The following is a 23,816-nucleotide window of genomic DNA, read 5'->3' as shown; positions in this document are numbered from 1 at the left end:
AAATCTATGAAATTTATTTGAAGTATAAACAACTGATTTTTTCAATCTGGCAATGAGTTGAAGTCCCACCTACACAAACTTCGTGCCCCACTGGTTGAGAAACACTTCACTAAACAACTCCACCACGGGATTTACCACTTGTAAATACAAGTACTAACCTGCAGCGGAGTTATTAGTTTCCTGCAACCTAATAGAGCCACAAATGTAGGCACAGAAACTTTACTGCATAGCTAATTAGGCAGCTCTCTAGTAAACATCTCATGAAAATGCACCCTCTTTAATCTTATTAGTCATTATAAAACTTATGGCACAAACAACATGCTCTTCATACAAATCTATCTTGCAACAAAATATTTCATGATACTGAAATGGTAGGTGCTAGATAATTGCATTATTCTGTAAAATACTTTCAGAGTAAAAATCACCATCAAAAAGTTTTTAATAATTAGAAAAACATATAATTGAAAAAGTTTGTACAGTTAAAATTTCACATCACATATTTATTCTTTAAAAATTCCCTTTCTCTTGCCCTGCTAATTGAGTTGGCATTCCTCCTCCTCCATGTTTCCCTTAGAGTTGAAGTGACTGAACCAAGTGTTATCAATGTATTTGCAGCACACTTCAGGGAACTGTATAACAATGTAGTTACAGTATTTAGTTTTGAAGTATTAATTTTTTAAGTTATCAAGCTACAAGAATCTGAAATCCAGTGTTCTGCACTGAACTGCACTTATGAAAATAGTGTACATTACAAGCACGTAAGTATAATCTTTGTTTACTGAGATCAATTATTTGTTCTTAATTATTCTATTCATTTCCTCTGAATCCAACAGATAAAACATCTTCTTTAATGATATCCTCAAACAAAATGGGGACTGGAGTAAACTGTTACAACTAGGACATTTCTTGAAGTGTCTTCCAACACGTTTATAAGATCAGTCATAATATTTACATATACACAAGCACTTTAAAATCTCAAGTTGTATTAACCAGCTGTCATTTTGGTGTCAAACTCCGGTCATTTTAATGTGAAATAAGGGTCAGCACATGGTTTTTGCTTTAGAAAAATGTTTGTTAACTACTGACCCTTTACTAAACTAAAACATACCAGTGTACTCTGCACTCTGGTGAATTCTGTAATTACTGTCATTTGCATAATTCAGTTTTATTTTAAAAAATCTCAAATTATATAAATGGTACGACTCTAACTTAAAATAAGTAAATAAAAATGTTTTCAATGAAAGCTAGAAACCTGGCTTTCCCTCTTTGTCATAAAACCTTAACCAATAGATATTGAATTTAGTGCAGGAATTATTATGGCCTGTGAATTTCTATGACCTATATTATGCAGGTCACACCAGCTTGGCACAGACCAATTCCCAATGCAATCTTAACATACCAAAAAAATGGCAGCCATAATGAAAGCAAGAATCTGGCCCTAAAAAATAATTCAGTCTTTAGTAGGACCAAATAATATAGCTTCATTTAAATTTTAAAAAGTATATTTAAAAAATTTAAGTAATATTATAAAAATATTTAGAAAACTTAAAATGTTTTTTAAAAAAATCTTATTTATATTTAAACATACCCTAGCATTTTTGTAACTGAAATTTTGTAATACCATATTTAAATTTATGGGGACAAGTTGTAATAAAAAGTAAAATAAATTATTTTCATTTTCAAAGCAGAGAGAAATAAAAAGCCATAAAACAAATGATAAAAGTGACCTAGACTTCAATAATTCAATTTTTCAAGATGAATGCTCTTATGTTTTTACAGTAATACAGATAAGAACATTTGTTCTGTCTTTATAATATATATTTCTTGTTTAACGTTATCTCTTCAACTTTATTAGGATAGCCTCATTGCAATCCCAAACAATTAAACAACTAAAATTCATCTAAAGTATACATTAAGACTAGAGTGTTCTTATAGCTATGATGGTCCTGGAAATATGAAAGATACAAGGGTGTATTGGTGATATCTTTTATTGGACTAACTGTATAGCTGGAAGAAATATTAAAGACAGTTTCAGGCAACAAGTACCTGCTTCTCCTTCAGATCTTCAAGTCCTTCTCCAAACCATAGTCACAAATTAAATATAATGCTCAACTGAATTTTCCTTCCAAAGAGCAAAAATGAGTAAGAAATCGGTGTTTCTTCAATACCACCTTCAGAGGCTGTAAGTTCAATTTTTTCACTGGATTTAAAAATATTGAAATTATGTTTTCGTAGCACTACTTGTGAATCAAATTTCTATTTGCAAATGTTCTTTATAGAAAAAACTTAAGATTAGAAAATAAACATTCAGCAAAACAGAGTTGTCCAACTGGCAGCCCATGCACCGCATACAGTTCCTGAAGGGTTAACATACAGCCTGTGAGCTCCCACCTGGCTGCCGCTCCCTGCACTCCCCCACAGTTGCTCCTGTCCCAGCAGCTGGAGTGCCCAAACTGTTCATGGCAAAGAAGGGAGCTGGTCTGTGTACATGGCAGGGGGGAGCCAGGTTGTCTGTGCTGCAAAATGGGAGAGAGGAAGACAAGACACTTCCCACTGTCTACAACCAGTGGGGGGCATGACAGAGCCTCTACAGGGGGGTGTGGCTGGGAAAGGAGGAGAACCAGGCTCCCTGCATGGTGAGCACAGTAGACAGTCACTGGGTCTGTGGCCCCTGCAGCATGTGGATTCCAGAGTCTGTGGCCCCCAGCTGCCCAGAAGCTGGGCAGCCCAGAGATAGAAAATGTAAGAAATTAGGTCTGTAGAGTGTGCTCACTGACTTCATAATCATGGTTTACACAACAGGGTTTTTTAAAAGGTGCCGCTCCCCAGTATCTCTTACAGATCTAACACCTTCAACTTTTACACAGCTAAGCAATGCATACACTTAAGCAGATTCCAAAACATAAGCAACACTGTGGGCATGCCTACACATGCATTTAAGCATGCCTACAGTTAATGTGCATTAAGACAATTTAGACTACTGACTACATGTGCACATGTTAAAGTGCATTAATGCCATGCACACAGACTGATGTGGGACTAAAGTTAGTCCCAAGTCAGTCCATACACAGCGTTAATGCGCCTTAATGTGTTTACAGATGCGTTAATGCACTTCAGCTTATATAAACCTCTTGTTTAACATCATCGCTTTTGCAGGTATCAGATTTGGGGAGAAATAGCCTTAAATCACCATTTTAAAGGCACATTAAGACATGAGCCCTTAATGTGCCTTAATTTGGGCTAAGGCACCTTCAGTCGGCACATGTAGACATGCCCTGTATCATCTTCTTTAACATTGCCTGTTTCATATGGAATTCCAGTCTCAATTCCAAATCAGTAGGCACTTATGCAACACATATTTTATACTATTGTCTCTCTTTACACATTATCAAACAATATAAAATCATAATACAACAAAAAATTATTTCAGTAATTACATGCTGACCCAAAGATCAAATAGTTTCTCCTCTTACAGGTATTCATATTTTTTATTAGTCCTAAATCAATCTTTATATATTAAATTCAAAGAACTATATTACTGGCTATTACGGTTACAAAGTCAAGTACTCATAAATTAGAAAATGGGATTATGAAGGCACACAAATAGTCAGATAGTAAAAAAAGAACACCCCTAACATTAGGGACATGTCTCCAGTCTCAGTTGCAAGGCAAGAAGAACACTCTACAGCTTCTCAACTATATGACAGTAATATATTTGAGTGTCACAGACCCATCTGCAAGGGACCCCAGAGTCTCAAATTTCTCCCTGTTGTTCCAGAGCTCATCCCACAGAACAGACCAAGTTTGCCCTGAGATAATTCCTTATTCCTGCAGGCTCGGTTCTACTGCCCCAATACTGGACCTCACAGCTCCAGCAAGGTAAATCTTGGCCAGCCCTAGGTGGCTTCCCCTTTGGGTTGTAAAAGAAATGTTAGGCCCCTCTTTCTGTAGAAAAGGTTATCCTGGAGTATCACTTGCTTAGAGATCACTCCTTTCACAGGCAACTGGAAAGGAGACAAACCACAAAACCATTTATTATACAGAAGAAAAGAATTACATAAGAAAACTTGACCACAGTCTTGAAGACATAAAACAAGATAAGAACAGTTTCTTACCCTCTCATCTGACTACACATTAGTCTTCCCAAGAGACCTGCCAGTATTTCCAGAGTCCGGACTGACCACTGGAGACCCTGAACCTCCAAAACCTGAGATTCAAAGACCACAATTCTCCCACAGTTAGACTCTTAAAAAGCCTCCATAGCCAGCCCTCTCTCAAAATTATTCTAATTACTCATGAGTCAGCAGCATCCTCCAGAAATTTCTCCCTCAGACACCTGGTGTTCCAAGACTTGATGCACCCTCTCTCTCAGATGTCTTTGCTATACAGTTGATTTGCTCAGTTCAGGCAGACAAGGCCTTGGGTGCCCAACCTAAGAAGGCCTCTTTCTGCCTGTGTTTGGGAGTGGCATTGCCTTTAAGTATGCATGCCTCAGTTCCTCGGCTGAAACATGTCCAAAATTATAAAGCTATGCATAGACAGTACAACATAATCTATACAGCAGTAACAGTAACATAAATGGATAATGCACAATGTGGGCTTTCCAATGAGACCACACATGCCGTATCAGTATAAAAACACAAGAAAACATTCATGACAGTGCGAACCTCCAAAACAACAGGGTTCATGACAATGACTGTAACATATTTCTCCCTAACTTCATTCTCTGAAATATCTGAAGCATATTAGTTGAAAAACCTCCAAAAATCCAGCCTCAGGCAATACCCAGCTTGGGAAATTCTGATCTGAGTGGTTTATAATACTTAGCCAAGTTATAAACCACTAGAAACAGAATTTTACAATGCAAGTTTCAAGCAATTTTAGCCAGAGGCATTAGTACCAGCACCACCTCCTGCCATTTATGTTATTATCACCAGTGTATTATCTTGTGTAAAAAGGACTACTATATTTAATATTAGAACAAGGCAACAAGTATTTAAATTTTGATTTCGACTTGTTAGTGTTGCATTGCTTCCCTGTGTTACATTGAAAAGCCATCTGTAAAACAGTGATGACACTTTCCCATTTTCTTAGATAGTGTGAAGCTTAATTAGTTCATATTTGCAAAGCATTCTGAGATCTACGGAGGAAAGGTACTTTGTGTGGGAAGTACTGTCATCTACACAAGCACACACAACACATAAAGTAATAAATGCCAGCAGGAAGAACAAAAAGAAAAAAACAATTATGTTAATAAATACAGCAGAGGGCACAGTGACTAGATGCATAATTAAATAAGGGAAACACTCCAATGCATTTTTTTCCTTTTTGAACACTTGTTACTATCAAAAAAGCAGTCAGTATTCGCTGTTTGCCAAAGTTTCTTCTTTAAACATGACAAAAATATAAATGAGACAAAATTTCAACTCAGACCAAAGTACTCTGATGATTTTTCCTTTTTTAATTTTGGGGCCGAAAGGATTCATATTTGTTGCCATTTTCAGTAATCTCTCATAAGGAAAGGCATCCAAAAATTGTAAGATTTCCTTGGATTCACTGCTATAGCCATTGCTCTCCTCCTGCCATAAAAGACAAGGAGCACTCTGTGATAGCACTCTCTTCCCCTCCTTTTAAATTTCTGCCACTTTCAAAAAGAAAAATTAACTGGGGCAAAGGAAAAAAGAGGGTGATTATGCTGTTCATCTGGGAGAAGAAAGATTTGGGTTCTGGTCTACATTAGTTTAGTCCAATGAGAGTTTAATGTAAATACTGTTGGTGAAGCACATAGCTGTCTTAGTCCTATAGATACCCTAAAGCACTTATTATAAAAAGTGGCAAACAAGGTTCTTTGGGTGAATCTGATATCTTTTATTAGACCAACTTCAACAGTTGGGGGGAAAAATTAGCAAGCTTTCAGTTAAACCCAAAAGCTTGCTAAATTTTTTTTTCAAACTATTGAAGTTGGTCTAATAAAAAGATATCAGATTCATCCAAAGAACCTTGTCTCCCTATGTCTTTAGACCAACACGGCTACAACCTACACCCCTATGATAAAAAGTGAACACTTAAGGTCCCACCACTAGCCCTTTCTCTATACACATGAAGTTCAGATGCACATGCAATGTAAAATGACATAAAAGTCTACCTCGTAATTTCCCCACTTATGTACTGGCACTTGGAATACAGTATTGCATCAAACAGCCTGACAAAATGTTCACAGATGGCATAAGTACAAAGCATACTTAAATTTAGAAATATCCTTCTCAAATAATAAATGATTTTAGCATTATTAAGGATATGGACTTTGAGTTTGGAAACAGCCTTTGGTATAATGTGCTTCTATAAATATACACCAGGAAAGTTTGTTAGGTTAGATGGTCAAAAATCATGCCTTACACCTCTACTTGGAAAGAGGATTAATAAATGTTCTTTATGTTTGGGTACCTCCAGGCAATCCCAAATTTATACTGTTCTCAAAAACAGTTTACCTCTAGTTCTTCAGATAATACAACAGCAAAGTTCCTAGGCGCATAATTACCACTGAAAATTTTAGAGGTTCAGATGGTTCTTTTGAAAAACAAGACCAGTACACCAAGCTGATCATTCACTCATATTGCCTACCGCTTCCTCTGATTTTAAATACAAACATACCTGCCTGTTTCTTCTCCAAGAGTTCTGGTGTTAAAACCACCTAGGAGGCTGGCTGGCTACCTACCATGGATGAATTGGCCACTTATGGCTCATGTTAGCATCAAGGATCTTGAAAATTATATACACTATTCTCACACTGCCATCCTGAGTAATTCAGCATTTTAGCTTTTTATATTCTCTAAGAATTGTGTGAAAGGAAGAAACTGAAAAATATAAAACCCCAAGTCTGCAGCTTTCAAACAGGGTTCACTTATACAATAGGTGTCTTATATATTAAGAGACTCAGATTAATAATTTGGAAAGAATTACACAAATGCATGAACTTCAAGTCTCACGGACTTGTTTTAAGATCCAATCAGCCTTTCTTCCTTTAAAGCGAGAACCATATTTAGAACATAACTTATGTACCAATCAGCTATATTATACTGCTGAATGCTAAGATACTAATTGAATACATGTTCATTCCATTAAACAATGGATATCTTATTTGAAATAACAAAACAAAAGAATGACTCCACGTCAATTACCACTATGAATTCTTGTTTAAAAATTATAGTTTTAAAAATGTTATTAAGTTATTTATAGTCAAAATACTATTTTAATAACAAAAATCTCTCTGTAAGAAAATTGCATCTCTAAATAAATGAAAAATCCTTAATACTTAAAATGCTCTCTAATTATATAAACAAATATCGCTTATTAGTCTAGCATAACTGTGTTTCAACTGGTAGAAAAAGAAGTTATAATTTTCAGGCTGTAACCATTCACTGACCCCTGCCTCTATAAACATAACTTTAAAATCAACAAACTCTAGATTAAGTCTATCTCTTCACAACTGTAATGGCAAAAAGAAACTGTACTGTATATTCATATGTGCACATAAATATATAACATCTAATGCACTGAAAAACCAAGATAGTATTAACCCTTCAACTACAAAACAGACAAAAGTAAAATGTCAAATTAACTGCTAAATATTTCTTGAAAGTAGAAAGGTTTGGTGTTAACTCAAATAATTATATTTTTAAAAGCCATGTATTATGTAAATACGATCTAAACCAAGTTATACTAAAGAGGTGCAAAACTGAGCAAATATGTAAAAAGGTCTATGCCCCAGAGATAAGCTGGCCAAGCTCTAAATTACTTAAAATAAAATCTTAAAATTCTCTACTGAACATGAAAATCCTGATTAAACCCAAAATAAAACAAGTTAGCTGCCTAATGGGTACAATATCAATTTAAAAAGTCACAATTCAAGTAAAGTGCTCTAATGATCCTTTCTGACCTCATACTCTATGATACTGTAACTGTATTATAGAAACTGAACCACTATCAGACTTTAATGTTTAGATGAGAAAGAAAGAGTAAGAGAACCTCAGCAAGCTTTCTAAATTATCATATTACTTTAAAGCTAGAGAGCAAGATTCTCTGCAACATTTTAGAAAACACTACAACATTTAAAGGAATCCTCTGCCCACTTCTGAAATGCAATAATACATTTTCTAACATACCACATGTCCACAAATAAGATACACATCTTGTCTGGGGAAGGTAGGATTAAAAAAAAAGTATTTTTCCAGATTCATGGCTGCATGGAGCAGAGACAGAGCCTACTCTTCAACTTATTCCCCCTTCTTTCCTGCTCAGGCCAAAGCTGTACTTTTTACCCTCTCACAGGCATGGAATCACAAAATTAGGGCTGGAAGCGACCTCAGGAGGTCATCTAGTTCAACCAACTTCTCAAAGCAGGACCATCCCCAACTAAATCATCCCAGTCAAGGCTTTTTCAAGCCAGGTCCTAAAAACCTCTAAGGATAGAGATTCTACAACCTCTCTGGGTAACCTGTTCCAGTGTTTTACTACCCTCCTAGTGAGAAAATGCTTCCTAATACCTAACCTAAACTTCCCTTGCTGCAACTTGAGACTGTTGCTCCTTCTGTTATCTGCTACCACTGAGAACAGTCTTCAGGGGAGGGCAATTATTTCGGGTGGAGGGCCGCTGAGTTTTGGCAAGCCATCAAGGGCTGCATGACAGGCAGCCAGGGGCAGATAAATATTAATTTTCTAAATGTTTTAGGGGCCCCGCAGGCTGGATAGAATGGCCTGGTGGGCCACATTTTGCCCATCCCTTGCTAGCTGCATCCTCTTTCCAACCCCACTTCAGGTAGTATTAAATCCCCTCTCAGTCTTCTTCTCAAGACTGAATAAGTCCATTTTCCTCAGCCTCTCCTTATAAGTCACGTCCCTCAGTCCTCTTACCATTTTTGTTGCCCTCTGCTGGACTCTCTCCAATTTGTTCAAATCCTTTCTGTAGTGGGGACCCAAAACTGAACACAGTACTCCAGATTTGGCCTCATCAGTGTTGAATAGAGGGGAATAATCACTTCCCTTGATGTACTGGCAACACACCTATCAATACAGCCCAGTATGTCATTAGCCTTCTTTGCAACAAGGTCATACTGTTGGATTATATTCAGCTTCTTGTCCACTGTAACCCCCAGGTCCTCTTCTGCTCAGCCAGACAGCCCCCAGCCTGTACTGGTACATGGGGTTGTTCCATCCTAAGTTCAGGCCTTTATACTTGTCCTTCTTGAACCTCATGAGATTTCTTTTGGCCCAATCTTCCAATTTGTCTAGGTCACTCTGAATCCTAGCCCTACCCTCTAGCATATCTACTACTCCCCTCAGCTTGGTGTCATCTGCAAACTTGCTGAGGGTGCACTGTATGCCATCTTTCAGGTTGTTGATGAAGACATTGAACAAAACCAGCCCTAGGACTGATCCCTGGGGCACTACACTTGATCCCGGTTGTGAACTAGACATCAAGCCATGGATTACTACCCTCTGAGCATGATGCTGCAGCTATTTTTCTATCCACCCTACAGTCCATTCATCCAGCCCATACTTCCTTAGCTTGCCTGTGAGAATGTTGTGGGAGACCCTATCAAAAGCCTTGCTAACAGCAAGGTATGTCACTTCCACTGGTTTCCCCACACCCACACAGCCAGCCACATCATCATAGAAGGTAATCAGGTTCGTCAGGCATGACTTGCCTTTTGTGAAACTATGCTGATAGTTCCCAGTCACCTTCTTTTCCTCCTCCAAGCACTTAGTAATGGATTTCTTGAGGATCTGCTCCATGATTTTTCCAGGGACTGAGGTGAGGCTGAGTGGTCTGTAGGTAGTTCCTTGGATCCTTCTTTTTCCCTTTCTTATATATGGGCACTATGTTTGCCCTTTTCCAATCATCTGGGACCTCTCCTGATCTCCTTGAATTTTCCAAGATGATGGCCAGTGGCTCTGCAATCTCATCAGCCAGCTCCCTCAGCACCCTCAGATGCGTCCCATCTGGGCCCATGGACTTAAATATGTCCAGCTTTTCTAAACAGTCCCTAACCTGTTCTTTCACCACTGATGGCTGCTCAGTTGCTGCTGAATTAACAGCAGATTTTTGTTCTTCAACCAAAAGTTATTGCTAATTCAGCAGGAGCTGTGAAAGAGTTAATACTGTAGTTGCTGCCGAGGACTCCTTCCACCTCTCCTTCCATCTGGCTCACCAGCAGGGATAGAAGGAGGAGAAGCAGCAGCCATTATAGCATCTCTATGCTTCTATCCTGGACAGAAAAATTGTCTTTCTTGTTTAAAACATGCACCCCAAACTTGTAGGGCTAATTTTGTGGGGAAAGATGCATGGGGTATGCAAGTAAGTACAGTACTTCTGAGGTTGGCTGTGGCTAGCATTTGGTTTACCAGAAACCAGACAACCTTTATGAAACATTAGGACAGGAAGCGAATACCAGTTGATTTAAATTAAATTACAGAGGTAACATGAGCTATCTTAGTATATGATATTTTTCCTGAACAGCACTTAAAATAGGCTCAATACACTTTCAGAACAAATTCTCAAATACAGACTCTCTGTACTTCTTTATGCTCACAGTATAGCTGGTATGTATTTTTTCTTGTATAAATTAATAATATTTTACAAAGACCTGCTATTAACTTCTACCAGGCATATGTGTTTTTTTTTCACTTTACTGGTTTCTAGGGCAACTGGGAGACACTTCAGTTGGGCAGCAAATAGCTAGCGAAAACTGGCCACAGAGCTGAACTTTGTTAGTGGACGGTAGTGTACTGATAATCCAGGAATGCTGGTGTAAGATCCGGGAATGCTGATGGTTCTGTTGTGGGGTGTAGTAATTGTGGGGGTGGTGGAAATATGTTGGCAGGTTTTACATTTCTTGGTATGGCACGGTCTGGATCCATTTGTTGTGTTCTGGGTCTGAGGAAGTTTGCTTCTGGTGATGAGGTTCGCAAGGAAACCTGGTACATCTCCACCACCTCACCTCAGAACCATCAGCATTCCTGGACCTCCAGAAACGTAATATATCTCATCAATGCACCAAATGACCTGATGGAAAATATGCAGGAGAGACCAAACAACAGCTGCATACCAGAATGAATACACATCAGAAATCTATCAAAGATAAGAATACACAATTACTTGTGGGGGCACATTTCTCACAAAAAAAACCACTCTCTCTCCAATTTCTCAGTTCTACTTCTCATAGGGAATTTACAAAACACCTTTCACAGAAAATCTTACGAACTTCATTCCATCAACCTACTTGGATACAAAAAATCATGGACTAAATATAGATATTGGATTCATAACACATTATAACCTGCTTAACATCTGACGCCCCAGGTACCTCTCTACTATTTACCAGCTACATCCCCTTTGCCCCCCGCAACCTCTCTCTCATCCATTGACTCCTCAATTGACATCTTCACTGACTGGCCTTCTTGCATGCATACCAGCTTCTGGCTTCTTCACTATTCATTCCATCATGGAATCGCACAGACCAACTGCAGATGCTTCCTCAGCCTAACGAAGGGTATTTGTACTCAAAAGCTTGCAAAGAAGAAAACTTGCTAAAAATGTTTTTTCCATATTTGAGTTGGTTTAATAAAAGATATCAGATTTACCCAAAGAACCTGGTCTGCCTATGTTCTTAGACCAACATGGCTACAACCTATATCCCTGCACCATAGAATCATATTACATTCATATGTTAGCTGATCAGCCTTATGTTAGACATGTGCCACACTAGATATAATCTCACAGTCAAAGAGAGAGCAGCCTTTAGGATAGATCCAAGTGTAGGACCAGGAATTCAGTTTGGATGTTCAAGCAGTATAAATAAGGAATCATTCATACATTGTCATTACTACCAATGCAGCAAATGCTAAATTACAAGATAAAATTGTGATCCCACAAGCAAACAGATGCCACACCATATTAAACAAATTAGAAGTATATAGCCACTCACAAAAGGCTGTTTTAATTTCAAATGCTTGTTGCTTAGTAGAAACCTTTCACCATCCTAAAGGTTACACAGGTCCTGAAGACATTAATGTTATTTCATTAGAAAAATGGTAATATGTGATGCAGTTTTGCTAGTAAATAATATTTTTCTAGCGAAATATAATTATGGTAGAAAGAGGTGGTTAGCTTCATTAATCTGAAGCCATACAGATAGCAGAGCAGGGTGGCACCTTCAGCCGCTGGCAGATGTTATTTCCATCAGGCAATGCTGCTCAATGGAAACTGTTATTCCACACAACCTGCTTCATGTTCACAGGGCAAGCTATCCAAAGGAGAAAAAAGTTCCCTGGGAACCTGCTCTGCCAGAGCTCACCAACAAAAGCACTTGCAGAGCTGCTGGCAGGGGCTGTCAGCCCCTCTCCCACACCTGCAGGTATGCTGCTAATGAAAAGTGAGCTCTGAGCTCACCAGCTGAGCTCCCCTGACCTTTTTGCAAAGCAGGGGATACCTGTGCAAAGCTGGGGAGATGAAAGCAGCAGATCTAAAACTCTTCCAAGACACCTTATAAATATACTTTTGTGTATATGCTTTTCCTCTATCCCCAACGTACTCCTATTGTGTGCAAGAAAAGCATGTCCTGAGGCAGCAGAGTTCAGGCAGCAGAGTTTAGCATGAGTCATAGAGAGTCCCTTGCAGGAAAAAGGGCTGGGGGAAAAAGCAGTCCACCCTGGGATGCTGAAGGACCTGGCCAAACACTGGCCCCTGTGTATAACATGCTATGCGTTCAAATTAAAGTGCAATACAAACAAGACAATAGTCTACATTTAGACTTTGTTGCTGGATTGCCATTTTTGCAACTGGGTATCACATGATAAATTGTCTGAACATACAGCATGTTGCAATTTATTGCTGCATGAACACACTTTACTGCATTGCTCCATAATCACACTTTAAATGTAGCATCTGTCAGGGGTGTTACAGACTAATTCATTCAGAACCGTGGCACTTTGCCTCTCATGGCTACTCCCAGGTGTGACCCTCTTCCCAACCTCAGGCCCTTCACCCATCCTGGCTACTCCCAGGTGTGGCACTCTCTATCCACAACCCAGGCACTTTGCTCATCATAACTACTTCTGGTTGTGGCTTCTCTCTGCCCACACCTCGGCACTTCACCCATCCTGGCTACTCCTGGGTGCAGCCTTGGGCACTAGCCCTGAAGGCAACAGCACATCATCAAATATAATTATGTAAATTAACAAATTAGTCGTTTTAGTAATATTAGTCATTTTAGTAATTTAATGAAGCAGAATAAAGCCATCACCTTAATTAGTGTGTTCAAGGACATTAAAAAGCTGATGAAAGCAAGAAAAGAAAGTAGCAACAGTGAAGGCTGAGAAGCATCAGGGGAGCAAAAGGTGACTCCAAACAAAATAAACATCTATAAATTTGTCAGTGTCTTAGACCTCACTTTAACTAAAACATGTAAGCATATTAACGTTGGGTTTACAAAGTACTCTGTCACACCATGATCTATCTCCAGGGGTGGCCATAAAGCCCCTGGAGACAAAAAAATTACTTGTACCCTGTTCTACAGGCAGTCTGCCCTGCCCTCACCCACCATGCCTTGATGTTAATTGTCAAAAAGAGTGTGGGAGGCTGCTCTGGTCTTATCGTAATGAACACCAGGTTGGTGGTAAAGGCCTTGTGGGCCAATTGCATGGCTCCGTTTTGCCCCTACACCACATCCCAGGCCTTGCAGATGTCATCTTCATTGATGTTCCTCCTTGATACTCACACAGCCCTCCTCTGGACCCTCCGACCCTTTGGCCTCAGTCATCCCCTCTCTGGGCCTTCAGACCCCTCGGTCTCTTGCACAAGCCCTCCCTGGGCTGTCAGGCCCTTCGGTTTCTCTCCCGGTCCATCTCCAGGCTGGCAGACCCCTTTGGTTTCCTCTGGGACACTTTTCGTCTTCCGCTTTTCCTGGCCTCTCTCTAGGCCTCTGACCCTTCATTGGGCCTCACACTATTCCCCAGCCTTTTGCTGGGCCTCTGGACCCTTCTAGTCCCACTCTCCCTTTCAGCCCTACAGGTGTTACAGTTCACTCTTGAGCTGGCTTTTGCTGTCCATACCTTGGCAGTTTGCCTCTTATGGCTACTCCCAGGTGTGACCCTCTTCCCAACCTCAGGCCCTTCACCCATCCTGGCTACTCCCAGGTGTGGCACTCTCTATCCACACCCCAGGCACTTTGCTCATCATAACTACTTCTGGTTGTGGCTTCTCTCTGCCCACACCTGGGCACTTCACTCATCCTGGCTACTCCTGGGTGCAGCCTTGGGCACTAGCCCTGATCCCAGCTTTCCTCAGACACTCTACTTGTGGGTTCATTCGTCCTCTCACACTCTAAGCCCTTGGGCCCTCTCTGGGCCTCTGGACCTGCATAGACCCAATCTCTCCTGGCCCCTCTCTGGGTCTCCGGACATGCATGGTCCCACTCTTTTGTGGTCCACAGCTGCTGGCAGCTTTGCAGGCTGCCTAATTTTTTAAAGTGGTAGGCACCCCAAGTGGCCTGCCACAATCAACACAATGAGGCACATATTATAAGCGCTACCTTAATATTAATGATCAAAATAAAAGTAAGAGCCAGATACTTAGAGAAAGAGATGGGACTATTTACCCATTCCAGTTCCAGCTGGTGCAATCTCTTTTGAGAAGATTTCCACAGCCTTTTTCTGCTTATGGTGTACAGCAAGCCAGATAACCACTTCCCGGGGACCCTGTTTCCAAATATTATAAATAATGAATTCAATAGTCATAAGTAAAGGTTTACTTAATATGCATAGCTCTAGTACATTTAAACATAAGGAATCTTCCAAAGATGAACTGTCATTACCGCAGCTGAAACTCTATAAAAAGACAACCACTGGGCATGTCTATGCATGCAATTAATGCAACTGGATAAACTCTCGTGCAATTTGAGCTGGAGTAATCTAATTCTGATGTCACTGTCTACATATACATTTAAGCATAGTAATATACTCCACCATCAGACAATACCTCTGTCTGACAGCACTATCTTATGGTACTATAAGTTAGTCTACACTGGCCCAAATGCTGTGCATGTGTAAATGGTGATGCTTTACTGTGCAGTAAATTAGTCTACTGCACCGTAAAGTGCGTGTTTAGACACACCAACTATGTACTAATACAAAGCAGTAACATAATTCTCATCCATCTTTTTGTTAAAAGATTTTCTAATTCTTTTCTTCAGTTATCCTGGGTGCATCTACATGTGCCATTAAGATGAGGCTAACTGTACAAAAGTTAATGGCTCCCAGGCACAGCATCTACATGTCCACTTGGGATCACAGCAGTTTGAGCTAAGGTGGAGCAGCCCCAGGCTGGCAGCAGGCTCAACGGGTCAGCTCTGAGCTCTGGGTCATAGCACTGGGCAGCAGAGGAGGTGGCTGGGGCCGAAGAGTGCTTCACATGCAGAGCCGTGCAGCTAGGCAGCAGGCAGGGCTCTGGCCCCTTGCAGCCTGGGTACAATGTATGCCTGGGTCAGTGTTCACATGTGCATTTAGGCAAGGCTATTTTTGCCACTGTAAGAAGTACTGTTCCCAAAAGTACGACCTTAACAGGCTGAAAATTAGTTTGTAGCAGTCTAATAGAGTCACATGTGTAGACTATGACACTTTATACCACAGCAAATTAGTCTACTGTACAGTTCAGCACGTGTAGATGCACCCCCTGAAAACAAATGTTGGATATTCCCCAAACTTCAAAAAATTGTATAGTTTCCTGCCTTGTCCTTTGGAATTCAATTTTTACCTCAAATAATATTCTTAAGAAGAAACACTCAGATTCATGTCCAAAACTTGGTAAAATTTTTTTGAAACTTCCTAAAATATTGTAAAGTATTTAATGAGTCAGTTTTTTGGCACAATATATGTCCTAAATGGAACGTGTGCCACGGCTTTGTTTATGCTGTGCTTTCAGTGCCTGCTCCCCTTGCTGGATCCTGGCAGCTTTGAGGAGGAAGCTGCCCGATTAAAGGCAGGGGAACCAAGATCTGGACCTGAGGGGGTAAAGATGCAGATTGGGATAAGGACTTTGGGAGATGGAAGAGGAGGAGCAAAATATTTATTTCCCTCCAGTATTTATCCAAAGAGGATGGAGGATGACAAACAAATACTGATATCACAGCACAGATGCCTATCAAGTGATCTAAAGGTCAAATCTAAAGGTTCAAACCCTGTGGATGAACCATGTTGATGACCATCTACTGTCCTAAGAAGGAATTTGATATATTTCTTTGGGGGGGGGGGTTCAAAAACCATGGAGATTTCACGGAAAGAAGGATGGTAAATGAGCATTACTAATGTTGCAAAATAAAGGACTTCAATTTTAGAAAATACCAGATCTGCAGTTGCATAAGCAACCTCAGTTCAGACACTTTGCATGAATGCATTATAATACACTTGACTTGATCAAAAATTTTTTAAAACACAACCCCTGCTTCTGAATGCATGATAGACTGTGTTTAAGGGAAGAATAAAGGTGTACAGTCATATTGTTTGAGATGTTGTAAGATGTTAGTGAATGAGCCAAGGGAATATAAAACAAAACCAGTTTTGTAGTGTCAGCAATTTAGGAAAGTTGGCTTGGGGTTTTTTTTTAACTCTGCCTAGGAGTTGCCACATGATGCAAGGCATGCTGTCCAAACCAAACTTCTCACTTATGGTGAGAAATAGTGTGAACCTCCTTTTCTGGGAGGCTGACTCGAGGCACTGCTGTCCTATTTGCAGAAGTAGTGAGTACTCCCAGAGGATAATGAAATCAATAGGAACTATAAATATGTACACATTATATAATGCTAATCTCCCCGAAAAAAATCAATTTCAAATTTGGTTCTCAGAACTAATGGACACCTGATCATATACTTTCTGTACCTCAGTTACCATCTGTAAAATAAGAATAATTATTTCCTCTTGTGGGACAGGAGGTTTGTGAATATAAATTAATGATTTGAAGCATTAATTTCTTACAATGATAAGTATAATCAAAAAATCCATGAGGAAACTGAAGAATTTGAATAGCATACAGCAATGGTTGTCAACCGGGGGTACATTTACCCGTAGGGGTATTAAAAAGGTCATAGAGGGTACACAGAATGCATGTACAAGTATCGGCAATTGTCTTTTTTTGGCTGACATGGCCAATAAATGCCCTGTGCATGTACACAGCCCGGCAGCCTGGAGAGCAGCTGGGTCCGGCTGGTAAGTCTGTAAGGGAAGGGGAGTGGTGGGAAGCAGGTTGAGGCCCCTGCAGCGAGAAAGGGAGTGGGGGTGGGGCTGGGGCAGGTGCTGTACCGCCAGGGAAGGGCATGGGATGGAGCTGAGAGCAGCTTGTCTGGGGGCTACAGGCAGGAGAGAGGAGGAGGGGGCAGTGTGGCAGCTCCTGCCGCTGCACACACCAGGGGGGTCATGGGGAGCATGTGCCCCCAGATCTGCGTGCAGGGCAATGGTGGGCTGCCGCTGCGGGCTGGGGCTGGGGCAGTGCTGGGCTCTTCCTGGGGCTGCACTCAAGGCGGGCAGCAGCAGCCAAGAACATAATAGATAACATTAAAAACAAGAAAAAAATATAAAGGGGTACATGAGCTGAAACTTTGAGACAAAAGGGGTACACTTGTTAAAAAGGTTTAAAACTCCTGGCACACAGTAAATAGTGGGGGAAGACATCAATTAACAATGGGCGGGAAGACATCAATTAACAATGGGCATAACACAAACTATCAAGTAGCTTTTTTCAGGTGAATGTTGTTTAATAAAATAGTATGCAATCATGCATTTCAAAACTGCAACAAAATGTATATGTACAGTGTCCTAACTAAAGTTCCTTGAAATTTCATAACTTTCGAATGCTTGACTTCACAATCCTGATCAGGTTCTTTTAATACAGTTTTCTGTGTATTTAAAAAAATCAGATTAAAGTAGACTATGTATGATCCTGGGAAACAAAATTATTGGACAGCTGTAAAACCATTATAAAGCTAGTTCAGTGGGGAGGGAACTACACTGCAGAAGGACATTAAATCCAAGCATTTAAATTAACAGATGCAATGATAAATTCATTAATTTCTTCCGTAAAAATTAACAGTTCATAAACAGCTCACCAGCTGTACTTATTTAGCAATTTTAAAGTGCAGGTCTTCTCACTAGATTCATAGAACTGAGAGTTGTCTGACATATACCTTGCTGCTTTATAAAATTTTACAGCTGACAAAAAAAAGTTAGATGCTACCATTTTGTAACAAGTTGTACTACAAATGTATAATAGGAAATACAAAGATTTACTCCTTTTTTTTTTAGACTTTCACATATCAATTTAAAAAAAAGAGATTACAGACACGGTGTTGCCAAACAACGCATCCCATTTATATCTGTATGCAAGTGTTGTGGTACATAATATGAACATGTAATTTAAGACTAACAAAATGCATACTCACAAGGGAGGCTAATTGTAGTTGCACAAGTAGTCTTAATTTTGCATTCCCAGCATCAGTCTATTCCTAGCACTTGACAAAGTTGGTTGTTGCCTATGAAAGCTCATGGCTACATACAGGTGTTACATTTATACCAGGAGAATTACAGCTCCCCTGGTAGAAACCATGCATGTACAGGCATTCACATAGTCTCTCCCAGAACAAAAATGGCACTTTTAGGAGAAAAGTAACCCAAGTCCTACCAGGTAGAAGGTGCCCTGAGGCGAGTTTCTTTCAGGAGAACAACTGCCTGTACATTTTGTTTGACTCCTCCCAGGGACCAAGAAGAATCAAACATCAAGGAAGGACTCCTGTACCTTTGGAGACTAGGGTCACCCCTGCCTGGAGAATGTGCTGGAGGCATCTGATCCTGATTCTTCTATAGAACGGGAGAAGAAGAGCAGCCACCCACTGCTACCTGCCAGCTCCTCAAACCAGGGTTTAGTGCTGCACACTCCAGCAAGTGGTCAGGTGAGCAGTGTGGAGACTTATGGTGCCACTCACTCTGTTCAGTTCCCAATGCCCAGGAGCTACGCAGGCTGAACAGTTGGGCAAAGTCCTCCCCCACTCTCCACACTAGGGGACTCTCCAAACTTACCCAACACTAGGACCATCCAAGTCTCAAGAAGACACCAGGAGCAAGTGAGAGAGGGCAGTTGCCAGCTGAACAGCTGTACTGTTCCCTCTTTCAGAATCATTTCTAGCGATGGAAATGGAACCTTTCCGCCACTAGAAATGAATCCCTGTGTGAGGCCCATGCCTCACAAGGTTCCACCCTGTACTACCCGGTGCCTGGCTTCCAACTAACATGGCTAACCACCTCTATAAAAAAAAAACATACATTTTTACATGATAGCAGCTCTGAAATTTCCTCCAATAACTTCTTTTACAGTTAGAAAAGAGAACACATAAAGATTCAAAGTGACTAATGCAGTTTTTAAAATGATTAATACTTACACCATCTATATGCTTTTTTGCATGCGGTCCATATGTCTCTTCAGAACCTAAAATCTGTATGTTAACTGCACTGTAATCTTCATACCCAAGTTGACTGAAAATAAGGCGAGTCCTGCAACAAATTATTTATTAGCCAACTACTTCATAAGAATGATATGCAATATCCCAGTACAGCCCATGGATGTAAACTCTGAATTTTATGTAAGTTTGGATTTAAATACCTCTCATTGAACAAATACATTGCTATACCATATTTCAAATGATGCATCTACACATACAATTCAAATGATACAGCTATACATGGGCACATCTACACACGCAATTAATTTCAAGCAATTAACCCCAGTGCTTATTGCACCAGAGCTTATTTGTTCTAAGTGTACTATTTGAATGTGCACCTGAGACCACAACACATTGAGCCAGGTTGGACCAGCACCAGCTGACAGGAGGCCTAAGAGATCCAGAGCTGCTCCAACTCAGCTCAATGTGCTGCAGAGGGGCTGGCTGGGGCACAAGTTTTTTCCACTGAGGGGTTAGCCAGCAGGCAGCCCCCACACTGAAACACGCTCATGCCCCAGGCAGCTGGGTCAGTATCTACACGTACACTGCTGTGCTTGAAAAATTCCACAGCAGGGTAGTACTTGTATTCACAAATACTACCTTGCTGTGGAATTAATTAGTTTCCTGCAGCCTAATGGGGCTGCACATGTAGAAACGAGACATTTACTATGGAGCCAATGAGTAGATGTGCCCACTGTCAAGTGAGGTATTTCCAAAATTTGTCCTGACTGCTTGACTCTAAAGGCCTGCTCTTATTCCACCAATTAGGTACTTATGTGGATTTAGACACTTAGGAAGCTGCCTATACATGTGTTGGCAATGGCGGTGGGGCATTTTAATTAGAGTGGCTTTTTGACAGACGCTCTAATTCAAATGGCTCATGATTACGCGCATTAAGCCACAGTGCATTTTAAAATGACCACAGGACACTTACTCTAAAGCTCATTCAATGATGTTCAACAAATCATTCTACAGTTTCACCTAATGACATGGACAATTGCATAAGACAGCTTTTAGTGTCTTCAGAATAATATATCATTACTGGACCTATAATTCTTAGTTTTTGCACAGCTTGGAAAAGAGATACTTAATCCTTTCCAAAAAGCTTGACATATTCAATTATACTGGTGCACAATCAGTATTTAAATAAAACAGAAATAGTCATGTAAACTCCACCTCCATTGAAATTGTAATACATTATAAAACTTTGACAATATGAGAAAAAGGCAGCATTATTAGAGAGAGAAAAAATGTCAATTTTTTGAGCATACCATACAAGAGACTTTAAAAAACATATAAAACGCCCACAGTTTCCATTTAATAGCTTCAGTGCCTCTTCAATACATCAGACAGATGAGGTCAATGCACTTGAAGAGCATCACAGTATCTGGTACTCTCACCTCCTTCCACTGTTTTAAGAGATGTTACCAATTCAACCATGGAAATTATGTTTGGACTGATAGAATCTTTCATACCCATGGAGCAGTTTAAAAGACACTTTCTGTCTATATTCAATGACGTATCTATATGGCACCAGAATAAAGGAATTTAATATTAAATTATATAGGTAAGATTACCTTAAATAGATAAAATTAAGTTAAATTATATTTAGGTATGTGTCCCGGGACCCGAGGAAGCCAAGAAGACTTACAATGTCCTGCAGAGGGGCTGGCTGGGGCACAAGTTTTTTCCACTGAGAGGTTAGCCAGCCGGCAGCCCCCACACTGAAACACGCTCATGCCCCAGGCAACTGGGTCAGCATCTACACGTACACTGTGGGACAAGAGAGACGCCGCAATGGAGGGAGAGCCCGTGCGGCTCGTTAGCCGCGTCTATGTACAGCTGCGGCCAGCAGCTGACGGTGACATCAGACGCCGGCCGGGGGATTTAAAAATGGCAGCTGCTGCTCCAGAGGCAACGGATGGAGAGGGAAGCAAATGGCTGTTAGAGCCGTCCCTGCTGTTAGCCCAGCGGGACGGACGCTGAAGAGCTGGAGTGCTGGAGAGTCCGGCAGCCCGGAGAAGAGGCAAAACGGCTGGATCACCAGCAGATAGAGCCCGAGGCACCAGATCGGGTGAGCAACGAAGGATCAAGGCCACCCAGGAGGATTCCGAGCCACAGGAAGTAAGTGCCAAGGCAGTGGGTGCGGGAAGCACCAAAGAGGGGTGTGAGGCTGAAGGATCACCTGGCATGAGAGAAAGATTGGGGCGGGATCGCCGCCGAGAACAGAAGGCATCGATCGAAGAATAAGGGGACAGCGCGAAATATCCATCCAGGAGGCATTACTCCTGGGCACTATCAGAGGGTGCTGGTGATAAGTCAGGGAGGGAGTACATATAGAAGGGTCACTTTGAGGAAGTACGCAGCTCATGGTGTAGGGTGACAGATCGGTGGTGGAGATTATCTATTGCAGTAGGGCTGAGACACCTATACAGGCGGGGAAGGCCATTATAGAAGTCTGCAGGAACATCACTGAACAGGCGCAGGGAAGTGGAGGCCACAGGTGGTGTGAGGCTGGGGTGTAGGGGTGGCAGGAACCCCGTATGTAACCGACGAGGCTGACCTGAGACACCGAGGGACCTGTGAACTAGCCCCGCCCCACTGGGATAACAGCAAAGTCGTGGCAGGCGAGAAGCGGGGTTGGCAAAGCGGGAATACAACCAAACCCAGTAACACCAACACTCGGTGAAGAGGGTGGTCACCAAAATGGAGAGCCAGACTACTAGTAGAGATCTATGAAGGCCCGTCGGGGACAGTAAGATATTTTTCTTTTCCACTTATTGTTAGTGAAAATTGAAACTGATGCCTAAAATTAGGTATCAAACCTTATATCTAAACACCAAAATAAAAGTGGTCAGATGTGCTGAGCAACAGAACGTAGCACATTCCCAAAGACAAGTTAAATATAACATATAAAACTAACTGTAGACATGAAAATTTAAAATATATTTGGTGCGTCAATTTTAGTCCTTAGCAGTTTCAGCTGGGAACCCTGACTCATCCCTGACCAGACTTGCAGGTTTTTTTAGCACTAAAATCACTTATGCTGTACAGAGAACCTGTGTAAAAGGGTATTATAACTATCCTGATTTCCTGTCTAAATTCCTTGTTGTGGCTAGCTTAATTTCTCATTCAACCAGAGTTTTAAACCTTTCACCACTGCTTATTGTGGGAAAGTTCTTGATTTTAATGGAATCTGTTCCCTTTTCTGAGGATTGCCGAAATCTTCTCTTACTTGGTGTACTTACAACATACAGGTAATCTTAAAGAGCACATTTCGAGCTTTTACAATGCACTAGAATGCAGCAAATGCATTAAATGTTTTAAAACTAACTTCTTGAGGCACATTAAAGGGTGCTTTAAATGGCTACTTCTTTACACATTTTTTTAATTATTCATTTTGAACAATGGAGAGGAAGGAAGGAAGGAATAAAGAAAAGGAATGAAGAATAATAATTATATATGTCACAAGCTGAATTTGAAGAGATGCTGAAGACAGTTTATTGAGAGGAGCTGTATATCAGGAGCACATTAGCTCAATGCTTTGGGAATTGCACTGGCTTCCAATAATATACTGGATGGAATTCAGCGTGTTGGTTTTAGCCTATAAAAAACAGAGGTTCTCTTTGTCAAAGCTGTTGAGGAATATGAGGGCTGAAGTAGAAATGGATATATTCATGGGTGGTATATTATGCTGCAGCATTTAAATATATGGATCAGGCACTCAAATCCCTGGACGGGCACTTACAGTTCAATTTTTATACCTGAATAAATAAAATAGATGAAATACACTGAGCTGCTGAAATGGATAGCAAGGCTGCCATGCTGCCTTACAGCTAGAAACTGGTCATTAGTCAAAAGTAGATAAGCATCACTATTGACTTAACTTTCAACATATGCCTTGGCCAGTAAGGTTATCTAAACCAGGAATGCTCTACCTCCAGCTTGTAGGCCAAATGCAACCCACAGAGCCACTGCATCAGTACCACAGGGCTCCCCATGGGTCCAGAAACTTGGCCATAGGAAGCCATTAACATAGTGCCAAACTCCCAAACCCCGTGTGCCCTGCGGAGCCAGACAGTATCTCCTTCCCCCTGTGTGGATGGGCCACACCCTCTTCCCCCTGTGGGGCTGGGTTGGGACTGAACCATGCCCCCTTTTCTACCTTACAGGGCTAAGTGGAGCTCCTTTTCCCCCTCCTGAGCTAGGCTCAGTCCAGGCTGACCTCCTCCCACCATGGCTGGATAGCGGCTGCCATGCTGGCCCCAGGTGCTGGAT

At 41.0% G+C, this 23,816-nt stretch overlaps 1 protein-coding gene across 1 annotated transcript in view; it reads right to left on the bottom strand.

Moving 5' to 3' along the window:
• The window catches only part of LOC109309691, a 113,637-nt gene that overhangs the window by 47,268 nt on the left and 42,553 nt on the right, over positions 1-23,816 (bottom strand). The window contains exons 12-13 of the mRNA XM_019534505.1: positions 19,479-19,590; positions 14,655-14,754 (exon numbers count right to left, since the gene is read on the bottom strand). Coding sequence (XP_019390050.1) covers positions 14,655-14,754; positions 19,479-19,590 — 212 coding nt within the window. The remainder of the gene's footprint in view (positions 1-14,654; positions 14,755-19,478; positions 19,591-23,816) is intronic.

The sequence above is a fragment of the Crocodylus porosus genome, unplaced genomic scaffold, assembly GCF_001723895.1.
Source record: "Crocodylus porosus isolate Cpor-Errol unplaced genomic scaffold, CroPor_comp1, whole genome shotgun sequence".
Taxonomy (NCBI): domain Eukaryota; kingdom Metazoa; phylum Chordata; order Crocodylia; family Crocodylidae; genus Crocodylus; species Crocodylus porosus.
Note: the sequence above shows the minus strand (reverse complement) of the source record. Positions and strands in the feature narration are given on the sequence as shown.